The 24,477-nt window shown below is 40.5% G+C and overlaps 1 protein-coding gene across 1 annotated transcript in view; it reads right to left on the bottom strand.

Annotated features, from left to right (window-relative positions):
* Positions 1 to 24,477, bottom strand: part of TENM2 (teneurin transmembrane protein 2) — a gene marked incomplete at its 5' end in the record, with an annotated part of 53,098 nt that overhangs the window by 19,260 nt on the left and 9,361 nt on the right. Inside the window, 10 exons of the mRNA XM_010155930.1 lie at positions 2,922 to 3,796; positions 4,290 to 4,444; positions 5,976 to 6,208; positions 10,166 to 10,186; positions 13,170 to 13,419; positions 14,983 to 15,126; positions 16,288 to 16,555; positions 17,164 to 17,425; positions 18,909 to 19,028; positions 23,535 to 23,745. Of these exons, the coding sequence (XP_010154232.1) occupies positions 2,922 to 3,796; positions 4,290 to 4,444; positions 5,976 to 6,208; positions 10,166 to 10,186; positions 13,170 to 13,419; positions 14,983 to 15,126; positions 16,288 to 16,555; positions 17,164 to 17,425; positions 18,909 to 19,028; positions 23,535 to 23,745 (2,539 nt within the window). The remainder of the gene's footprint in view (positions 1 to 2,921; positions 3,797 to 4,289; positions 4,445 to 5,975; positions 6,209 to 10,165; positions 10,187 to 13,169; positions 13,420 to 14,982; positions 15,127 to 16,287; positions 16,556 to 17,163; positions 17,426 to 18,908; positions 19,029 to 23,534; positions 23,746 to 24,477) is intronic.

Here is a 24,477-nt window from a genome sequence, read left to right as displayed (position 1 = left end):
ACTTCAAAGATTTCTGCTTCACGCCCCAAACCAAGCTTAAGTTACCCCATGTGAGCCTGCTGGTAGCTGTTGTATTATTTAAGAGCCTTGCCTTTTCCTGCTGCAAATGAGCTGCATGCCTGCACGCGTGCACCGTAGATATAATGTATGTATGGGGTGTATATACACACACACACAAAGTGGTTTGTGTATGCGTTTATCTGCATATACACAGCCATACCAAGATACACTGCACAAATCGAAATCTGTGTGCGTTTTCAGGGTACAGTTGCAGACAAAAGAAAGGAATATACCCAATAAGAGCGCAAGGCATTTCAACCTCTGGTTGATATAAGTGTACCAAAATTAATTTTTCATAACAACTTTTGTCCATGTAGTATTTTGCTACTTAAAAGACATTTCTTCTTTTCCAGCTCTGCTGCCATATTAACAGTTTTGGCTATAGATTATCTCCGTATGAATGATCACTAGAGGTCCCTTCCAACCCCTACCATTCTGTGAAATCTGTGAAACGTAATGGCACAGAAAACATAAAATCGTTCGCTAAGTATTTCTTTCATCTGCAGCTGGTATTAGCTTAAACCTACCAAAATAAACTGCGTAATGATGAATACAGAATTTGCCCCTTGGAGTGCTTCAGAGAACAAACAGAAACCAGAAACCAGTATTGAGTGACTGCGAACTGTGATTATTTAGGTCTGTAAATCTGATTTAAATAATTCTCATAACCATATTAATAAATTCCTCAACTGTGGGGGTGTATGAGATGACAAGGCACATTAAGGAATTACTGCAAGTCAGCTGCTTCGGATCAGCCTAAAGGAGATGCCTCTGTTTTTCTGGTATTTAGTAATGAGTATCTCCAGTGCATAACTTTTCATCCTCACAGGGGTTTTCCATGCACATACAGAGATACATATCTTTTAACATTTTTGTGAAAGGCATTTTATAGCTTTTTTTCCTAACCTAGATAACAGTCACCATGTATAATTTATTTGATACATGCACTATAAATATAAATTATATACATTTTTAATACAAAAATGTCTATATTGCCTTCTCATCTATAGGGTCTATGCTTATGAGAATGTATGTACAAATCGGGGAGAAAGTGAGTTATTTCTGCTGCCTCATTAAAGTTGCTAATCATCTAAGACAGTACTTCAGGCTACACTACTCAGACCTAAATATGGTACTTAACTTCCACTGACCTGAGGCAAGGGTTGCACATCTTTTCTTATTTGATCTTGGAAAAACATCTAGTCAGCATGTCAGCACTAGATACATATTAAATTATATTTTCAGATGCATCTCAGTAAGACATCAAAGCACCCACCTTCTGTATTTACTTAGGAATCATAATACAATTTTTCCAATAAATCGTGCTAAATTAGTACTTCATGTGATTCTCAGCCACTTGTTATACCAATTTTGTAACTTTCTGGTGACCTTTTCTAATGTTTCACTGATTTTCATGTAGAGTTTGAAATTACTTTTTGCTCTTTAATCTTCTACAATTAATTACTGGTGTTTTGAGAAATAACTAGTTTATGTGACTTCTGATCACAGCAATGCTGTGAGACTTTACCACCACCCAGTACAGTGGGTTTTCGCTGTCAGGTGATACCTTCATGCCTTCACATAACTGGATTATTTGTGTAACTAACGTGTTGTAAAGAAATACTCTGCAAAAACTCCGTCTCTACCCACAGTCTAGCTGAAAAATCACAGTGGTTCAACTGCCAGGGCCACCGCAGAAGGGGACCACGAGAGGGCACTGCTTTCCTTTTTACGGGAACGAAACACAGCGGACAAAATACTGATGTGCAATGCTGATTTAGATATATTTTTGAGCAGATTGAACACCGTATTTTTTTATTCCGGCATTACTTATGTTTTCTCTAAAAAGAAAATGGTGACCAAGATGAATGCATTAAAAAACTAAGAGGTGAGTGTATTGCTAGCCCATGATCTTGAAACTAAACCATTTAAAATTAAATATAAAGCCTTATTCATAATTTCTACCCACCAATTTGAGAAGTGATGTAACCATTAATTAGCTACTTCAAACAAAATATATGGCATCAGACTTGCCCTACTTACAAGTTATATGTATTTTCAGTGTATTGTTTAGCTTCTATTTTTAAAATTGTTTTGATCAGTCAGTGGCAATAAGAAGCATAAGAATAAGATAACTATTAATAAAAATCTGACTACTTTTCCTACATTTTTAATATACTTTTGAACTTCATCTCTGCTGAATTTCATTTAAAGAGGAAATTCTGTCTTTTTAATCTATATGCTCATGAACACCAATGTGCTTTTGGGTTATCTACAAATTATGGAAGTTACACCAGGGGTCTGACAGATAGCTGGGGATCTAATTTCCTCACTTGTCTGAAGAATGAACAATCAGTGCTGTTAATCAACATTTTAACAACCACGAGTAACATATGAGTCTGAACAGAAAGATATATAATTTGAGTTTCAAAGGAAACTGCAGCATTAGGGTTCTTAGAGGGAGGCAGCTCAGCAGGAGCCACAGGTTGCTGCGGCTGGTCTGGATGTGGGTTATCTGCAGCCTTGCTGACGCCTAGGAGCAGGGCCCGATCTGGCAAATCAAACACCGGTTTCTAAACGTGGCACACAGTCCTTCGTGCTGGAGGTGGGTGAGCTCCCCCACCAGCCTCAAACACAGGGCAGGAGTTTAGGTGGTTCATTACCCACCCGAAGGACCCGGCAACACTGATGGAATCAAGAAGCCCTTCAATCATTTCCAGTATCATACCAGACTGAGATGTACCGCCCTTGCTCAGTATCGGTGAAAAGCCTACAACAAATTTCAGTAGGGTCACTTCAGGGCCTACTCACTACCATTTGAAAAATAAATGTACGCTTAATATATCCAAAAACATTCTTACTCATAAAATGTTGTCCATCCTGTTTCATCACTCTTCGTTGCTAAGAGACCACTGTTTCCGTTATATGTCATTAATCCGAGCTCCAGGGTCTGTGTTGAGACTAGCTTGAGTCCACCATTAGTGCCAACAGCCAGCGTGACAATCTGATTATCCGGCATCAGTAAATGGCGGGGCATCCCACTGGCATCCCGACGGACCTTCAAGGAGTTCCCATTGTTGTCCATCACCTCCGTGACATCGTTATCGCTGCTATAGGTGAAATTGTACAAGTACTCCCCGGTAACGAGGCTGAGAGTGTACTGGTGAATCCCATCAGCATTGAAGACATACAGCTCCTGTTCTCCTGGAGATGCAGCTTCATATTGGTTAAAAGAATTAAGAATGGGCCTGTTTTTACTGACAGCCCTAATGCGGATATTTCCAAGATCAGCTATGTAGATGGTACCATCTGGGGCCACAGCTAAGGAAGATGGTGAATTTAAGATGGCATCAGTGGCATACCCATCATCCCCAGAATAGCAATTACAGTTGACATCATTTTTGCAATCGCAGTCTGAAGCTGCCCCTGCAAGAAGGCATATTTCTCCATTGGTAGTTACCTGGCGTAGCCGATTAATTTTTTTTTCATCTGTCTCACTGATGTAAAGAACTCCTGTGTGTGAGATGGCAATGGCACTGGCTGATTCAAGTGCAGAATGAATAGCCAGTTTGCTAAGAGAGTAGTCTATACCAGGAACCTGGCAGTGCATGGGGCGTCCAGCAATAATGCTAACTTGATGATTTTCTGTGATCCGTAAAATAACATTGTTCTCTAGGACATAAAGTGAGTTGTCCATGGGATTGACAGCGAGATCAGTAGGCCACTCCAGCCGTACCTATGAGTTGCACAAATTATCACTGTAAAACTCATAACTGAAAAGTACACTTCTAGTGTTCAAAATTCCATGTGTAACAACAGCAAATTAGTGAGGGGTTTATCAGCGTAAATCATGAAACCAAGTCATGAATGGCAACTATTTAAAAACAATGATTTTGTTTTTCAGAAATATTAAAGCTACGTGCAGTGGTAACTTTGGCTAATTGTGTTTCTGTGCAAAGAATGAATGCTACATTGTGGAAGCTCTACAATAATTACAGAAAAACAGGCAATTAAGACAATAACTCCCATTATCTCAACCTTAGTTCTCTGTAGTTGCATAAATAACCTGTTAGCCACAGTAAAAGGAGGGTTCACTCATTTCAGTAATGAATCAAATATGCTATCGTCTTGTGCTGCATAATGTATTTCTTAAGTGGCCAGGCAGTCATCCAAAATAGATGCCCATCACTTCTAAGGCAGAGAAGAAAATAAATGCAGTAAGAGTCTACCTGGGTGACATCCATGCTGGAGTCACAGCTGAGAGGTCGAACAGCAGTTAGGTCATTGGAGCCCAGCAGGGTTGATATAATTCCATTCTGATCCACTTTTCTAATCATGGTGGCATCAACAAAATACATGAGTCCATACTTATCCACTGCGATCCCTGCAGATATGAACACCAGGCGTCAGTGAAGCAGTGAGGCTCCTAGCTTCAAGGCAGGCTTCATCTTATTGACAAGTTTACAGGACGGTGACATTTGTTCACGTCCCCTGTTCTTTCCCCCCTTCCAACCTGAGCACAGGTCCTGGGACCCTCCAAGTACCTGTAGCTCTGCTGAATAAATGTCACCAAGCGGGTTTACCCTCTGGGGCTTTAAAGAAAAGAAAATCACAGAAATCTCCAAAGCATGTCAAAACAGCCAGCAGAATGCATCAGCCTATTTCTAAATTCAAACTCTGTATGATATATTACATAAATCCAATTTAAAAAAAGAATCCTAAATTTTAATCTCAGAAATTTGAGGTGTTGCTTTCTTCATCTGAAGGATCTAATGAGGATAAAGAATTTCTAGAAATCTTTCTAAATTGCTTTTAAAATTTTGAAAAATTAAGAGGACATTATATTATTTCAGGATGTTTTTCAATTCTTTGACCTGTTGCAGTGAGGAATGTGGGAAGAACATCTGGCGTTTCCAGATGAAGACACAGGGGTTTCCAGCCTAGAAAAAAAGGAAAGGTTCAATGCCTGCCACACTGGGAGTCCGCAGAGAGGAAAGGCACAGAATGAAAGGGTGCTCCCTTGGAGGAACAGAAGGATGCTGCTGCCTGTGGTGAAGGAGGGCAGGCTTTTTCTCACTTGCCTTTCCTGCTTTGATTTGGTGCACTGCCTTGTCCTTTTCTTGGGCTGAAAATAAAATATTGATCTAAAAATCTTGTATTCAAATGGTTGCAGTGCTGAACCTATTGGGCAGTCAGGGAAGATACAGCTTTATCTTCTTAGCTTGTATGTAGAGGCTTAACTTAAAACAGGCAAGTGGCTCTGTCCCGTTAATATACTCGGTGTGTATTAACTGAAACTATTACCTATAAAAAGAAACAGGACCTTTAATTTTTATTTCCTTTTACGATCATCTAGTTATTTTCAACTATTGAAATAAACCCCAAAGATGTTTGAAACAGCTGGCAATACACCTGATTAATTCATCCTTACAATTAAGATGAAACTATGGAAAAAAAAAATCTTATAAAGAAACACATCCCCAAAACTCTTCATCATCTTCAAAACTTTTTTTTTTTAAATTAGAAACTGGAAAAGGCAAAAATCCTTTTATTTTTCCTCCACCTCTGAAGAAAAAGGGATACATCGAAGAAAAACTCAGAAAAAAGCCACAGCAGGCAGTTTTTCTCCCCAAAGACTGTATCTCAAACAGTAATTTGTTTTCCAGTTTACATGCTTGCTTCTTGGAGGGAGCGGTACCCTGCTAATTTGTGTTCTGTTCTCCTTCTGCAGCGTTCAGTGTTGGGATAATAAAGTTTGCTTTAACTAAACAAAGCACGAACACTTGCCAATCCACTGTAATTAAAGCCCAGAATAAAAATTACTGAGCAAGGAGTGGTTTAATTGCCAGATAATTATTTCCACATCCAGCCTAGCCTCACGCAGTCATTTTCTCCAGCTTCTTTTCCTGCTTTACCTCGAGGGCTCATTAGGGTTGCATCCACCGCCTTCCCTCCATCCCCACATCTGGCTTCGTCGAAGGGCAGGCATTGCTCTCCAGTCCCTGCGACCACTTCAGAGTTACCGGCTAGGTCTTTGGTGCCAGTGAGGGACTTGACTTTGTATATCCGCCGACTATTGGTGTCCGATACGTACAGGGAGCCTGAAACAGGGTCCACGGCCAGATAGTATTTATGAGCGGGATTGTTGCTTTAGAGAAAAAGAAAGCATAAAACAAACAGCTGAGCAGTCTAGAAACTTCACAGGCTTTCAGAGCTTAGATACTCATCAGGCACAGAGAGATCTGGAAAGAAAGTCTGACATCTTCATACAGAGGTGAGGTCTGAAGGGCTGCTACCGTCTGAGGACCTAACTCGATTAGGGCCTGGTCAGTGTTTCAGAAGGACTGTCATTTTAAATCTCATTCATCCTGCTACACCAAGCCGTGCGCAGCAGAGCCCAATAAGCCAAAGCAGCACAGCAGACTTTCCTCTTGATCTCTTTAGCCCCTTAGATCTGCTCCAGGTCAATTCTCTTTGGCTTATCTCTACCTGTTGTTGCCTCACCCCCCTTCCACCCACTCCCCCCCAACCCTATTTAACTTCCCTTGAAAGCACAAGTCATAGGAGTAAGATCAAAGAATAAGCTTCTGAGTTACTTATATGATGCCACAAGATTTGTGAGGCCTTGTATAAATAGGAGGCAGAGGCATAACAAATTTATTCCTAAAGCAAATTTGCTCTCATTCATTCTTATCAAGAATCTCATTTACAGCAGATGAAGTTGGTTATATAACTAAAACCAGAGACCCCAAGTGACTGACTTTAACTCTGAACCTTCTGTTATTGAAAAACTGGTCCTCAGTTTGCGATTAGAATGGGTGCTCATATGGAAAGCTACTTCTCTTCTGAAATATATGTTTTTTGACAGTTTGTCACATTTTGGAACTACTTTAGCAAATCAACTGCAAATTGAGAAATGTCAGTCTTTGCGATATATATACATTCACACACAGAGAACTGCAGTGCAGAAATATTTTCAAAATCTTGCCTGGCTAGTTTAACTCAATTTGGTTGGATTTTAAGCATGATGTGAATTTTCCAGCCTTTGGAGCCTATGGGTGAGCGTAAATAAGGTCAATGGTGGTTTCAAAGCATAGAAGACAAATGAAGACAGGAAGAAAAAAATATGAAGGTTACTTACCAGTAACCAGAGATATTTGCCTCCAAATATCCACACTCCTAGTTTCACGTGGCAAAAGTGCCCATCTCCAAGAGTGAGGATACACAGAGGTACGTTATGATGGACATGAGCCATTTCTTGATTAGACTCGCTGAAAACTGCAATAAGGCCACTTTCAGCAGATGGATTATCAGCAGCACAAAGACAACTGCATTCAGGGGGTCATGACCAGATTTGGAGGAATGAGGAGGCCCAAACATATCACTTTCTACAGTTATCTTCCTCTATGCCAGTCTTTGACACGCCATGATTTTAGGTCAATAACATTTCTAAAACTGTAGAAAGTAGGAAGGAGATTGGTTTGATCAAAATTCAGTAGGCAGAGGTAATACCATCTGCTGAAGTCTAGGAGTGTAGAAATTAGAGATGAAAAAATACAATAAACAAAACATACTTGGCAGGCTTATTTCATGCATGGATCTCAAAGTACTTTAAAAAGATGGGTATTACACCCATTTTACAGAGGAGGAAACTGAGGCACAGAGAGGTTAAGTGGTGTAGACAAAAGTTATGCAGGGGGACTAGTGACATGCTTGAGATTAGAGTGCAATCTCTTTATTCCCCAAGCTCCTCTCCTTATCATCAGCACTAGACTGCACCTCTTCACTAGACCCTCACCCTACTCATCCCTCCAAAACACAGTTCAGTCTTTTTTGTCACATAGAAAAAAGTTTATTTCCATTTCCAAGATTTCTCCAGTCCCTCAAGTATCTGAGCCATACAAATACCTGCACATCTGTCGCTGTTCTGAAATTCTGCTCTCTTCCTCCGCCATGCTTTCCCCTTACACTGAGGAACAAACTTTGCTGTGACGCTAGCGCTGTGCCATACTTCACAAATACACCCAAACGTAGCGCCAGGCGTTGCAACAGCAGCAGACCGGCCAGCAAGGGAGTGCTGCAGCTGCAGGCGTGCCGCCTCGCCGCAGGCTCCTGCCCAGAGTGCCTTTTGCCTGGCTCTTCCAAATCACGGCACCCCCACCTCAGCCCCACGGGGAGCCCCGAGGCAGGTCCGACTGGGGCTGGGCACTGGCAGAGCGGCTCACTGCCCCAGGCAGGGGCCTTGCATGGCCTCAGTGGCAGGGACTGCTCACAGCAGTGCCGTTTTTTGCCTGGCAGCCACTCTGGAAAGGTCTCGCTACTTTTCGAGCATGATTTTGCCAGCCTGTGCCTGCCTTGCTGAGTGAGCACAGCCCTGCTTCACTTCAGCCCACAGCTAGCCTCAGGTCTGTCCCACTGTGACCAGGATGGGAAAAGGGATGAGTCGGGTAAAGAGCAATGGCAGAACACGAGCTTATTCCCCCCTCCTCTCCTGCAGTCACTGGGGTGTCCAAGGAGCTCACCCTGCCCTTCTCCTCTGGAATCTCTCTCAGGGCACTTTTGACAGGGATTCAGTCATGAGTTTTGTTCCAGATCAGGGAGCAATTCCCTGGACCTGCAGATCTGCTGCATGCCCCTTTGCTCTCGATGGAGCTGGGTGAGGGCACAGAGAGTGGAAGACTCTCCGCATAAAATATTTGAGGGACTTGGTCAGAAAACAACTAGTGGAAGGTGACGTGCACCCACTGTGACCCCAAAGAAACTACGAGATTATTACTTCAAACAGGGATGTATTTTATACGTGAACAGTAAATAATCCTCAAACTGGCTTCTGAGCAATTTTATTTGAATTACAGGAAGCCAAGGAATGCACTTTGTTTTAAAAGATTCTCCATAACATTTGGCATTGCTCAGAGGCCTCTGCCAGCCCTGCCTCCTCCTCTGGCCCTCCGGGGTGGATGCAGCAGCCACCACAGCGTGCAGCCTTACTCTGGTCTGTGAGGGAGCCTGGTGCCTGACAGCAAGCACAGGCAGGATCAGCTTGTCCTCCCTGCTCTTCTCATTTGTGCCTCAAATTCACAACAGTGCATCAACCGCTTTTCTTTAAATTTAACCAATAAGAGAAGCTGCCCAGAGCAAATCTCTAAGCACCTGAAAAATTAACTAAGCTTATAGTTGGCAAATGAGGAGCCACCAGCATCACCAATAATCATTAGCAAGTTGTGAATGAATTCATCCAGATGAATTCATTTAGTGGCATTACACTTGCTATACCAAAACAGATTGTAGAGGGGAAATCATACTCTTTATTCCAGACATTTTTTGCATCTAATTTGAATTACAGAAATGGAAAGTATGGTTTAAAGGGTGATGCACAGGACACTATGGAATAATTTACAACAGCTCTTCTTGTTCTTGTCCTTGATATTCTCCAGGGTGAACTTCCTCCCCCTCCCAGCTGTGGCATGGAAGAAGGTACAAGCGGTTCCTACGCTGCTGCCATCCAGAAGGCCTAGTGCTCAGGTGAGACAGTGACAAATCTTTTCTCCTAACATCCGGAAAGGTTATGTCTCCCTCATGAATCTTACAGTGACTGCACCTACTGGTTGCACACAACCAGCCCTACAGGTTGACTGACTGTTAAATGTCTTTGATGAAAGAAAATAGAAACTAAATTATGAAAAAGGACAGAGGGTTCAGAAAATCATTAATGACCAGAAAATGAGTTTTTGACCTATTTGCAGTCATTAGTGCTTTTGTGAACCTTTCTGGCATTTGTAAAACTGCTGTTGTAGTTTACCTCAGCCATTTAGACCAATTATAGACAGCAGGGAGAAGTGTTTACATAGAAGTTAGCTTGGGCTTCATTATACTGGCATTCTACTAGAAATTTCTAATTACTGTCAGAACTTATTTGGTTGCTTTTTGACTGCATTTCATAATTGCTAAAGCTTATCATATTCATAACACACAATTAGCACATAAAAATGTTTCTATATATGGTACATGGAGAACGTAACATTACACAAGAAGCACAACACAAAAAGCAAACACAATGAAGCAAACAAACCATATCAAATTATATGGGAAAGAGCTCGTGTCTTACCTATGTTTAAACTCTTTATTTCTTTATAGAAAGGGAACAGAAGAAAAAAGAACAAACAGTTAGCTGAAGAATAGATGGTAAAGCAAACATAGTATTTGTTTTATTTTACAAAAGGACACAGGAGAAGTTATCTCTTTTCAGCACTAGCCTTAGCTTGGTTTACGGATGAAGAGAGACTGGGAATGACAGAGTTGCAAAGTAGTTCCCTAGGAGGATACCCCTGCCCCAACCCCCACCCCCCATATATTTTACAGGAAACTTTCTGGACCATTGAAAGAGTTTTCACGTGGAAATATGTGTAGCCTGTGGGCTAGGAGCGAGTGAAACTGGCAGTTTTCTGAATACAGAACTGGGAAGGATATTGTCTGCCAGTTGGAGGCAAACTCTTTAATCAAAATAGTTTTCCAATGGGCTATTTCTAAACAAATTTCTACTACGCAGTTTATTTTTCCTCTACCCCCAGTCTCTAAAATAATTGCTCAAAGCAAGTTTGGATGCTACTTGGTACCTATTTAAGCCTATCAAAGTGAATCTTAGGGTAAAAGAAACTTGTAAGTGAGCAGAAAGACACTTTACAATGGGAGATACATAGCATTAACTGATCCTGAGTTTTCTGTCTAGACACAAAGTCAAAGCGTCCTCTACTTCCCAGAAGTAAATGAATACATCTCCACGTGACAGTGTCTCACTGTGTTTATGTCATTTCCATTCAGGAATATCCACTGAATGAAACAAAGAGGTGCATGACTCCTGAGCTGCAGCACTCAGGGCACAGCCCCACACTTGCAATACCAACATTAAGCGTGACATGCAACACGCTTGAGTCAAACTTCTTGTTAGCTACTCAAATCAGGCAACTTTAAAAAGATTGTGTGAAGCAAATATGCACATTGGGATATTTTTATTTATAAAATCAGTCAAGAATTATACTGGCTTATGCAAAACCAAAATTACATCCACTGAGAAATCTAAATAAGGTGATGTATTTGGTTTGTAATACTTGGATGGACATCCTACTTGCAACATTATTCAAGCTACTTGATACTAGCTGACGATTGCTCTCATTCATACTTAAATGGCTCAAATGTTCAAACCCTTACCCATGTAACTCATACAGATTTTAAGATGACCACTGAATCACACTTCCTGCTATAGAAAATGTTTGCTGGAATGGATTTAAATTCCCTTCAGAGGAACAGAGAGCAAAAGTCATGACCGCAAATCCTAAAAATCTGTGTGTCCTGTCATTTGCAGCCATCCGAAAGTACTCAAAATACACTAGCTTCATTGTCCATTGCTAACAGTTAGAAGGTAAAGAAACTATGCTATAGAAAATAAACTTTCATAAAAGAAAAGAGCAAGTGGACAAAAGCAGATTAAGAATTCCATCTTCTGTTTCTTTACTGGTGTCCTTTCCCATTTTCCCTCACACATGCTGAAAAGCCCAAGTTGTCTCTTACATAGAGAGAAAACAAAGTGCTCAGACTAATACTGTTGTAAACTTGGAGACAACATTTTCAAATACCAGGTGTGCTAGGAAACCTTGTCACTGTCGGATATTAGGAAGTGAGGTGCATATAAATGCCTTAAGTATCCTAATTCTGCTAGGAAACCTTGTCACTGTCGGATATTAGGAAGTGAGGTGCATATAAATGCCTTATGTTAAGTACCCTAATTTGAAAATGTTTCTCTTTTCTATAAAGCTGTAGCCCTATTTACTAGAAAGCTAAACAGAAGCAAACAAATTAGGAAATCAGCATATTCTATATAATGCAGAATTATAATGTATTGATAGCAGGTCACACATCCATACCAACTACCTTCTGTGGTTTACCCTAGCTGCTAGCAGAAATCACTGGATAAGCTATGACATTTTTCTTTTTAAATATAATGAGGCAGCCTGATGGTGTATTAGGTAGGTGTCAGAGAGTGATTTCAGAGTAGGATTGGCCTGAATCGGATCTCTTTTTTCTTATATAAATCAGAATTCACAACAGTGACATCAACAGAATGACATGAATGGAAGAGAGGTGTAAAATAGAGCTAGGCCACCTATTCTCTAACGATCCAATCATTTTGCACTTTTTCCTACTAATTAAAAACTAAAAGTACAGTGGAAGCAGAGCAATTGGTTATTGGCCATATCACTAAAAAAAAAGGCTAATGATCTAAATTCACTCGATGTACTTTGCAGCTATATCCAATTTACAAGAGCACTAATACTGCTGCCTCAGTGGGCTGCCTCAGTATCAGAAGACAGCCAGTGCAAGCTTATTTTTCCTCATTTTCCTGCCAATACTCAGGAGTGCTGTAACTACAAGGTCTAGTTTCATGGGTTACAGTTTGAAGCAATAGCTCTTGCCTCTCCTGGGAGAATGAAAAAAGGAGATGGAACAGAAATGGGTGAAGTGGTACACTCTACACTCGAGCCTTCCCTGTTAAGTGACCAAATCTTAATGTTGGGGGGTGGGAGGGGGCCGTGGGAGGAGGGGACAGAGATACAGTCTTAAAAAGAGTTCTGATGACGCAAAGTGACTCTGCGTCCATCTTCACTGCACTTGCCATCCCACAGAAATAGACTCACAAGCATGGGAAAGACGTGGGAAAGCGGGTCTCAAACCCATTGCTAGGAAAACCTTCCAGCGGACCTCGCAAGACTGTTACACCTTTGCTTATCACTGTGGCTCAGTACCTACGCGCAGTCAGTCCCGAGGTTTCAAACAAAACTAAATGATGTGTAGTACTGAGGAGAGATTCTATCAGCAGCAAGACAGAAGAAAATGGTTTGTACTTTTTGTAAAACTTGGTTTGTACTCTTCAGTCCTTCTCTATTGTCATTGTCTGATAAGCTACAGGCTTTGAACTATGCATTTCTGTGCCCCATTTCTCCACTGGAATTTAGATAGGTTGGAAGTGACAATGTTTTACGAAATTATAAAAAGTAATGGTAAAGGCTGATTTGAGCACAGGCTACAGAAATGAAGTGCTAAGATTAACACCTTACCTCAGCTCCAATATACTTGTAACGTTCCTGGAGGGGAAGATACGCCGAATATAGTTAAAATCTCCAACAAAGAGACTTCCGTCAATACCCACTGCCAGTGCTACAGGGGCCAAAAGCTTATTTCCTTCTGCCAGACCGTTGCAGCTCGGACAGGATATGCTTCTTCGGCGCCCATTCCCCATAATGCTGGTTATCACAGCTGGCTGCTGAGTTAGAAACTGATTTTCTCCATTGCCTTTGTGCAATATACCTAGTAATGAAGAGGAGAAGCGGTGGTTATTACCGTTGTCCATTGCACGGGACTTCGGGTTGTTCCAACAGCTGCTGTTAGGGACTGCACTGTGAACTGACTCTAGCATTTGGTGCTTCAATGGTGCAGAGTGCTTTGCAGGAGTAAAAACAAAGGTGTAATGAAGATTCTCTATTAAAAACCACACACATACACAACCACAGACCCAAACCTAAACCCAGAGTCCGCTGGTATTCGTTATGAAAGACAACACGGCCATACAACTCCCTGGCCTGGCACAACGCTTAGGCTGTCTTCCTCAGTGGGGAGTGAGAAGGCACACAGTGGGAAGACACATTCCTTATTTGTGTCCCTGGACGCTCTCACTCCAGTTTCCTATGCTATGTTTTGTTTGGAATTCTGTGCCAACCTTACTGTTCTCGTTCCACCTCTCAGTCTTTCACACTTCTTTTCAAGGAAAATGAAAAATGAGAAGTGGGGGTGACAGAGAAGAGGACAACACAGAAAACGAAAAGATAGGAGGGAGGTGAAACTCCTAGAAGGTCTATTAAGGATCAGTGATGAAAGGCAAGAGGGAAGCTAGTGGTAAGGATCTTCATTAGGATTCTGTGATTCTTAGCATTGAAGAAATCCCTTAAAGATAGGATATATTTTCAAAGTATTTGTTCCAAGAGCAGACCCTTGCTCCAAGAAGGGAGCGGGTTCTCTGTCACAGTGACCATTGCCAGTGTCATCGAAGGTTGTAGAAATCTGGCTGGAAACTTTCAGCCTCGTGTTCTTTTGGAAATGCGGTTGGATGATCCTGATGTAACTGGCTCCCCACTGGTGACAACACTGAGTGTCACGCACTATCCAAATGGCTATCTCAACTGTGTTTGATCGCTGCACAGCACTCACAGTGTGTTCAGATAGCCTGGTCTTGCCTATTCTGAACATTCCTTTAGATTTCTTGAGCAACAATATACTGTGCAATTTGTAAATGCGGGGATCAGCTGTGGGGAGGCTGTGAAAAAAACTTCACAGGGATGAAATGAAACATATGCCAAGCACTCAGCTTCCTAAGAGTCTCTGGCAAAATATAAAGACCAGAAACATTCACCTTAGCATATGTACAGACAAAGAGAAGCGAGGAAAATGCAAACAGGTGACAAAAGAAAAAGACAAATGAGACTTAGGATCTCATCACAGACTCATACTCCTTTTTTAAGCTCCATCTCAGACTAGAGGGAAACAGGTCAAACAAAAGGAACCAGGAACAGGTGTGGTTAATATCAGAAAAAGAGGGAAGGAAGACAGAAGGACATTACAGGGGAATAAATGAGCAACAGAACAAAGGATAAAGGTTTGGGCTTTAAGAGTCACACATTGCAGAAGAGTAAAAAAATTGTTGAAATCTTATAAAAATTTTCTGACAACTGAAACTTGTCTCATACCTTACTGAGCTGAAGATGAAGCAAAAAGATTGGGGAAATTGCATTTTTTAAGTCTAAATATAATGCAAATAAAGTGTTTACAGACAAAACTCTCCATAGGACAGAAAACACATGGAATTAGCTAACTCACCACTCTTGACATTAAGCACATGATGTTTATCCAAAGACCATCCTCCTAAATGTGACGGATCTAGTTCAAATCCTTGCAGCAGTGCTGTCCTCTTCTCCCATAAAATGAGATTGGGGCAAGTCTCATATTCAAACCCCACAGAAACTGAAATAAAATCAAAGAAAATCTAAATACTTGCCGAACAAACACTGAACGAAACATTCAAAGCACATTCACTTCATTCAGCATTTCAGTTCCCCAGCCGCTCAAGAAGATGGAGTGATTGTTTCCTCTCTTTTACTCTACAATATTAAATTCAGATCATTGACGAGGCACAAATTTGATACTTCCTTCACATGTACTCTGCAGGAATCTGACCACTTCTCTTTGAATAGTTGGCATTGGGAAGGGACTGGTTTGGTGAGAGGAGAGTGAGAAATATAGCTTTAGAAATACAATTTAAAAAACATAATAAAATTATTCTATCAGATAACAGATGACATGATCAAACTCTTAATTTGCCAGATGTTCACAGCATTTATTAGGTGTGCTCCTTTTACATACCATGCACTAAGAAGCAGTGAAAACTTTGTGTGCTTTTAAGCACACATGCAGTGTAAGCATTACTCAGGACAGCAATATCCTATGCAATAACGTAAGAAAGAAAAGCTATAGTAAAGAAGATTTTAGAAAATACAGAAAAGAAATAAGATTTTCAAACCAAGTTTTTCTTTCCACACTCCCACAGCTCTGATGCCCATTTTTAGCGCTGTTGTATCAAAATTGTTCTGATACTCAAATGAAAATTTAAAAATATTATGACGAGCACTCTTTTTCCCACCCACTAGAACCAAGCAAACTAAAAATAGCTAGAGAACTACAAGAGTGAACAGCGCTAGAAAAACACCATTTTCATTCCAAATGTATTATACCACAAGAGGCTGTAATAACAGCATGCGTGAAAATCCAAATGCACTGAAGAATGCCAGCCACACCAGCCTGAGGTTCATTTGTTAACTGGAAGTAAATAAAAACATAGTGATGGACTAGGTTTCACCTAAGTTCCTGTGGCCAGTTTTTCCCACTGTCTGGTCTAAACCTTCCAAGTCAGCTACCGATCAGGAAACACAGGCATGCTGTTGGGAGTTTAGACTCTGAATGTGATCTTTAACGCATTACAGGAACGTAAGGCAAAGATAAATGGTGTCAGGAAGACAGGAACTGTTTAGTCTGCATTTGCTTCTCCATCAGAAACCTTTGCAGTTTTCTTACTAAGAATTACAGGTGTTACTCGGGAAGTTTTGGAGCTTGTATCTGCTGACTTACCTACAGCATCTGATAACCCATAAACCTTCTGACCATATGCATCTGTTTTGTCCCAGATAAATGTATATGCCAAGTTGGGAGATGCCTGAAATGATTTTTGAAAGAGATGCCCTTCTACCGCTACCATCAAATGGACTTTGATTAGATTCAGCGGCACAAGTGACTGAGTCATGGCGATCTTCAGTAAGGATTTGTATCCAGCGGTGCGGGAACTCAGGTAGCTAAGTTTGATACTAGAACCAGGGATCTCTATTTCTTCATGAAGAACCTGAACCGGGAAAAGATCAAACATTTTACATTAGTGCTTTGTTGGTTTTTTTCGGAATAATATCTCCTTGCAGATTCTTATGAACTTGTGACTTTCTATTACTGTGAATGGTCATCCTCAAATCAGTGCAGTGATGCAGTTCAGCTGACATTTCTGGACAAATAACCATTTGGTGTCTGGGTACACTGCTTAAGAGCCTTCCTTTTAAGTACTGAATGAGGTAGTGAAACCAAGTACCAGTGGAGCTTTCCTTTATCTTAAAGAACACACTAGAAAACGGCCTGCAGTTAGCAGCACACACCAAGCCTCTGCAACATTCTCTTCAAACACTTAAGCCTCCAGCTGAAACAGAGACACACTTGATACGTTGTATGATAATGAGAAGGTGCAAGGTAGCCAAAGATGAATGTGCCTGGGTGACATAAACCTAAGGCACCTCCTGCAGACCTCATTAGAAAACCTGGTGTCTATAAGAATGAATGCAACTCTACAGAGGCGTTTGCAACAGCAATTCCGGGGAAAAAATGGTGACTCTGTGGTAAGCGCTCAGATCAACACCAGCCCCTGACCACTGATTTCTATATTCCCTTCACTCACGGTGTTCTCACCTGGGTTTCTGGTACAATGGGATTCCGGCCAGGAGCATCACTGAAGAAAGTTGAAAGTGGTGATGAAATGATGATGGGGTCAGGACGGACAAAGCCACTGAGATCACAGCTGGGAATGGAGTTCTCCTCTGTCTTCATCACAAGAGTGTCCATGGCATAGAAGCTATTCCACGGCAACCATACTGTCCTCTCCTGACTCATAAATGGGGCCCGTTCAAAGTGCAATGTTAGGGATGCTCCACCATTTGCAACCAAGTCAAACCTAGAAAAATACGGGCTTTAGAAGTGACAAGACTGACTAATTCCAGTACCAGCATTCCTGGTTAACGAAACAGGTATATAGGTATACCAGTAGCAATAGGTGTATTTTAAGTGTCTTGCTTCAAATGATCAGTAGTGGGTTGTGAACCTTGGCAACTGAACAATGGAAATCCAGCCCAGACAAGCAATGATTTGAAGTCACCCGGACAAACCTTGTCCTCTGTATTCTAAAGTCTGTATTAAATGAGTAAAAAATACCCAACAAACCAACCCCCACATTTATAATTTCAAGTCACCTTTATATATAGAATGGGCAGAGAATCCAAGTTCGTACTGAGCTGGACACTCAATTATCCCAATTATTATGGATCATCAAGCACAGAAAGGGACACATGGCAGTAAGAGAATAGTAATGAAAAGTTTTGCTGTTTGTGTTCTAAAAATAAGAATTCCTGTCCCCAGGACAACTGATCTAACATTTTTCAGAGAGATTAGCTGTTTACTCCCAACCCCCTACATAATCATAGCAGTCATGTGGAGCTGCAAGGGCACTTTGAAATCTGGCCTAAAAGAGCAAAATACTTCCAGGTGGTTCTGACAACAGAAGTAGATATGGGTTGTTTCATGTAAATGCTGGCGAGGTAACGCATTACGATTTCCACAATCTATTCAGATCTGAGTGTAGTTCAGCACACCATTTACCGTCGTATTAAACCACTGAAATCAACAACATTATAACAGAATAATATTCTGGAAAATGTGGAAATGAAATACTCCCTACAGTTCAGTTGGCTCATGTTAATTATTTCAATTCTTTGCATACAAGATCAAGATAAAATGGCAAATATTTACAATGCATGTGTCATAGATGCACTGTTTTAGTTACCCCAACCAGTAAACTAGATAAACCATGACACATTGATTTTTGTTTATCTGAATTTGTGTGCATTTCAAATCAGCTGATACAAGAGGGAAAAAAGTACTTTTTTTGCACAGCAGGAACTTGTCTAAATCTATTCAATTAGAATATTTTGATTACATTCTACCCTGAAGAAAGTCAAATGATAGTGGATCTTCAAAAGGAAATAGAAGGGAACTTTTAACAAAATACACTATTCTCTAACGATACTACCTTTTTTTTTTTTCCCCCTAGCAGTGTTAGCCTGCCTTGCATTTTAAAATAAAATATTTCAGGTCTCAGCTGGATATTGCTGTAGTCCACAAATGTTTTCACAGACACAGAACAATTTATTTGGAAGGAGTCTGCCTGCTAACACATTATTATCAGAAGTCAGCCTTTTCATATTTACTCGCGGTTAGTATTCAAAATGCCATGTGAAAAATTACTTTTGTGTTTACTTAATAGCTCCTTGCCCTGGGAGGAATGCAGCACGCTACCACATGGTTCCATTAGATCACACCATCTGTTAACCAGCAAAGATACTACGTACGAAGTAGGTACTCAATGAAGCAAGCAAACTCACGTGCCATCCTGACGAGTGATGGTATAGCCGTACTTTGGATACTTGACAAATGACACATTGACCCCAACTAGAGGAGTTCCATCTGTAGTCACCACTTGGCCTCTTATCAGAGACACAAGACTGAAAAAGAAAGATAATTAAAGGTATTAAAGTTAGTTACAAAAGCACAGTTACATTGTTTATAAACTGAGTAGTGGAACACTTGTGCCTCATTTACTCTAAATCCAATTCACTCCAAGTTTTTTGGAATACAGAAGATAGCACAAGATTGCCCGGCTTGTTCTATATACCTAAATCAAGAAAATGCTTATCTATGCACCGAGCTCTGCGTATACAGAATGGGAGTTAGTGTCTTCCTCGTTAATGAGGCTTTGTCTCATTGTCTTAACGAGGCTTGGCAGTGTAGAAAGCCACCTCACATTCAGCCAAGCCAGGCCTATGACCCTGAAGTCCCACCGACACAAGGATTGGGTGCTTCTCAAAAACCTCCCTGGGTACAATAGCATGCCTGTGGATGACTAATACACTTAAAAAATATGGTGTAATGCCATACCTCTCTTTTATACAACCCATTTTCCAAATTAAGGGTCATGTTCCTTCACCTTAGGCAGTGACTGATGTTTGCACAGTGCGTTTGGTCCTGAGTTGTGATCCTTGTTTTTCGCTTTGTCAGTGGAGGGATCTGGTTTAAGGCCAGCTTTATCCGCAGGCATAAAGAGTTTTCTTAGCCAACAGCATAGTTAAGCTGTTGCTTAACAGTTAAGCGTAGTTGCTTAACCTGAAGGACATGAAGACGGGTTATTCCTGTAAGAGGCACAGTTGGTCTCTTTCTCTGGAGAGTGCTTTGGGGCTGCTAAGTGCACAGCAGGCAGAAATTGCTCTCAGCGCCTGGCTGCGTTCTCAGCCTCCAGCAGCAAGCCCCACTTCTGCCTGCTCTTCTGCTCCCTGGCATGGCCACTCTGCTCCTGCCCCTCTCCTCTCCCAGCTGGAGAGGAGTCTCCACCCGCTGGCTCCTTTCCCTTCCACCTTCGCTGTACCCTGAGAGATGCAGACTGGTGAGCTGGGGAAGCTGCATGGTAAAAGGGAGATGGAAAAGGAGAAGCTCCATGTAGATGGCTACAAGGCTTCCATTTCTACATCGGAAACGTGAAAAAAGGAGAAGGCGATGCAGGGAAACAGGGAGGGAGTTAAATCCTGCTGCAACCCATAATCTCAGGATCACAAAATTGCATTTCGCTGTGGTCCTAGGTGAAAAGATTTCTATTTCAGCACTAAGTGCTTCCAGCATGAGCCACCGGCTCTCATCGGTAGCTACGGAGTGAGCCAGAAAACGAAAAGCCCCGTTTCTGAACCACCTCAGTGCTGGCAGGGCTGGAGCTCCCCCTGAACCTCAGCAGGCTGCAGGCACGCCAACAGGCACAGCATCCTCGCAGCACAGAGTTCTGGGCCCGGTCTGAGCTGTAGGACAAGGGGATTAAACTGAGCTGTGTTCTGCTGAAAACGGGCAAAAAGACGCTGAATTCTGGGGCGGCTATAACGCATGCACCATCCCCATGTCACAGCACACCTATTTTCATTAGTAGCATCAGGGATTGCCTTCAGGTCTCTTCTACTCACTCCTCTGAAACGTTCAAGGTGCTGTGATGTACAATTCTAACTGTATTATACTGGCTTTTTAACAACTACTCCCTCATGTTTTTATTCCAAACAAGATGGAATATTTTCTGCAATATTAGATAAAAGAAACTATTAATTAAAACGAGCCATTTCAGTTACTTTTCTTTTAGAAATGTCAACTATTTCTTGACCCTCCAGGTCAAATTTTAATTTGTGAAATCAACATGTTGTAACAGGGGATGGGATTTAATAGAAGTCGACACCTGTTGAGAAAAGCTACTTGGGAATATATTGTACCAAGAGAAATTGTCTTGGCATTATTCATTTTACCTGAATTATTTTAGGTTAGAAACACACAGAAATAGTTGTAGGAAGACAGTCACTCAAGCTTCCTTAGGGGAACAGTGCAGAAAGCAGATTTAGAAAGAAATCATCATATGGCAGAAGAGAACTAATAATGTTCATGACTAAATATTTTCTACCTTCAATGTCATTATTTCAGGAAATAATTTGACTAATAAAATTTTGGCCAATAACACCTAATTTTTAAAATGCCAAAATATGTAATGCAATGGATATTATTAACATTTGTAGCTAAAATCTGGATTTATAAGAAGTAGCATGTTGACTAATACTCACACGTTAGGACAACCTTTTCTTTGGTAATCTCTTAAAAATGTAACTGACAAATTAAGCTGATACATTAACTATTTTTTTTAACACAGAAGTTAAACGTGAAAACACGTTGCTATTTTATTTTTTCCTGAAAACTTAATTTCATCTTGTTGCTGCACAGAAATGATCAGTGACATCAAAATAATTTTGCATTCAATAATTTTTTTTAAATTTATTGCTTTAGCAGGGTAGAAAATAATTTCCTTTTCTTGTACTAATACTCAAAAAAAATCATAACCACTATTTTGTTCCACTTTTTCTTCTCTTCCAACGGAATGAGAGGATGAGCTAAGAAAAGAGAGGCCATTATCTCTCATGGCAGCTGCTTCTTGAGACTACGGCAGGCTCAGTATATGCGAAGTCAAACCCCCTGGCACTATTTAGAAGTCAAACCTCTTAGTTTTAAAACTTCCATTTTGACACTATACATTAGATTTGCCTAAAATTGGTACCAAAAATAACAGCTGAGCTGTAGAATTCTCAAAAATACCTTCACAACTTATAGGCCAATTTAAAAATGTCATTAATTTGCACAGATATGTTAAAATATGCCATGCGCTTCAAATGCGTAAAACTGAACTAAGATTCCTTCCACCAGGAACCCTAGAAAATGTATCTTTAAAAAAATCTAAAATTTAAAATGAGATTTTTTCAAAGGAGCCTCAGGATTGAGGCTAATTTGAGGATTAATTCTTAGGCTGTTTTGAAGTGTCCAATCTGTATCCGTACATACAGCTTGATCATTTCTAATATAATTTCTGTAATTTCTTGGCTGGCACAAGAATGTCTGCCTATCACCATACTTGTCTGGAAATTTGGAATGATAATCACCTGCTTTTATAAAACACTTCAAGACCGAGGAATAAAATGTTGGATCATATTAATAACACAACTAAATGTTATCAGTGATACTGGAATACGGACACAGGGAACAGACTAGTTTTCATTCTGGGTGGCTTAATGAGGCAGCATTTCCAGCACTGGTGAGCGTACGGTATGTAACAGGAACTGCCAGCTCTTCACTCATGGATGTTATGCTGACTGTATCACAGACAGAGCAGCACATACCAACCAGCCCATGGACGATACGCTTTTTATTCTGTAGCCTGTATTCCTTTTTTTGGACAAATTATTCAGACTCATGATTAGTAGGCTTCTCTCTTGTATTGCTTTCCTTTTCATGCAATATTGCAGAAATTTGAAAGAATGATTATTTTTACAGAGCTGATGACAATAAAAATCACAACAAATTTACATGAAAACAGAACAGTTTTCTTCCACTTTTCTAAACAACTCGATGTGTGTATGCATAGAGTATTTTATAGAATAGCATGAATTCTGTATTATATAGAGTAGGGTCCAACAGGGCTTTTCTGATAGAGTATGGAATTCATTGTGAGATTTGAGCATCATAGCGATGCACGCAACGGGCACCTGCCTGGTGTATCCAGAAACATTATGATCCCATTTTTACACACAAATATTTAGTGACTTGCTCCACATCACTCAGTAATCCTATAAGGAAATTCTGACTGAAAACCAATTTCCTGTAATAAAATCCAATCTTCTGGGCATTAACTTAAATAAAGCTCTTTCTTAAGTTTTAACTTTGGCAATATGAACATAATTAACATATTCACCAGTTTCTTAGCATCCTTCCATGGAGACACATTTAAATAATATTGATAAATAGGAACACCACTTGTGTAAGCCTACAATGGCATCAAATGTCAATTAATGATCTGCTGGCTGTTAGACTAATTACAACTATAAAATTAATAATCATAGGAAGAACAGACATAGGAAAAGATAACCAAGAAGAAATGAAAACCTAGTCAGGAAAAGAAAACCAAGAAGAAATGAAAACCTAGTCAGATGTATTGATGATGCAAGTAAAACAACAAGTTAACCAGTTTTATATAAGGAATAAATAATAACCCCCCCTAAGTTAATGTATCTTTAAAATAATTTGAAACTTGTGTTAGGGGTACTAAATAAAATGTGATCTTTTTCTAACTGGAAACTATTTGCATTTTCCCTTGCTCTAGATTTCAGTCTTCCTAAAACATACACCTCAGAAGCTCCGACTCAGTGGAAGGAACCTTCTTCTACATGTTGCAAATATGTTAAAATGCTAATCAAATTCAAGTCTTACAAAATAAAGGCCATATCATAAATTGCAACAGAGTGCCCTCGGTGGGAATGATGCCGGAGATGGAAACACACAAAGCACACGAAAGCAGCATCTCAGGTTAAAACATGATAAAGTCACTTGGAGAAATTCTCCCATGCAATGCAACTGCACAGATACAGCATCATATTTATAGCTGCTACCTGCTGTTGAAGGGATTTTCTCCTGGGATGGTATGAGTGCTGTCTTTCCCCACTAAGAGCTTGATTCGATCGTAGAATGACTTCACAGCTGGTGAACCAGAATGGCTCTGTTGTATGATGTCGAGGGGATCGCGTGAACCCCGGCACAGCAGGCTATTCTGACAAGTAGACTGGAGGCAGCAGTCTGGGTCTAGGCAGTCAACCAAGCCATCTGAAAGGTGAGAAGCATCAAGATTCAGCTGGCTGCACAATGCTATCAAGCAATAATATCTAACGGACATCCTAAGGCGCTGAGAAAAATGTTAATGTCTACTCTTGGTAACATCTCTACACCTTAAAACTGGTAATTGAACCAGTAGTGCAATGAGGAGGAGACTTTCTCAAGTACAGTGGTTAAACGCCATTACTGCTACAATTAATTTAAACCTGTGCTAGATTAAGGGTTCAAATTAGGAAGAAGCAGTAGTGGAAGGAGTACAGGATTGCTTATGTTTTTTGTTTGTGTTTTGTTTTCAACCTGTCCAACTGTTTGTTTTACAAAGTTTTTAGATTTCCTTGGTGGGCTATAAGAGTCTCGGGAATTATACTGTTTAATTTCATTTGTTCTGTTTGGGGAGATGAGGGAAGGAGATGGGGGTGACAGAGTAAGTTATCATTACCTAAGTAAGATAAAAATGACATTATAACCATTTTGGCAATTAACAAGGAAGTGCTGCTGGAACTCCCACCTCCCATAAATAACTGAATCAGTTCTTCACTTGCTTGGATAAGGCAGGACCAGTCACAAAGCTGGTAGGTTCAGTCATCAATTATGTATTAGGTTGCCCATGAACAGTATTTCTTATTTCTTAACTTCTTATTTTAAAGAAAAATTAGAATTTAAACACCAGAAATTAAATGGAATCCTCAATGGGGAGACTGATCTGTATACATTGATAAACCA

This window comes from Eurypyga helias, unplaced genomic scaffold (assembly GCF_000690775.1).
Source record: "Eurypyga helias isolate BGI_N326 unplaced genomic scaffold, ASM69077v1 scaffold39627, whole genome shotgun sequence".
Taxonomy (NCBI): Eukaryota; Metazoa; Chordata; class Aves; order Eurypygiformes; family Eurypygidae; genus Eurypyga; species Eurypyga helias.
The sequence above is the reverse complement of the archived record's forward strand: the minus strand, read 5'-3'. Positions and strand labels throughout refer to the sequence as shown.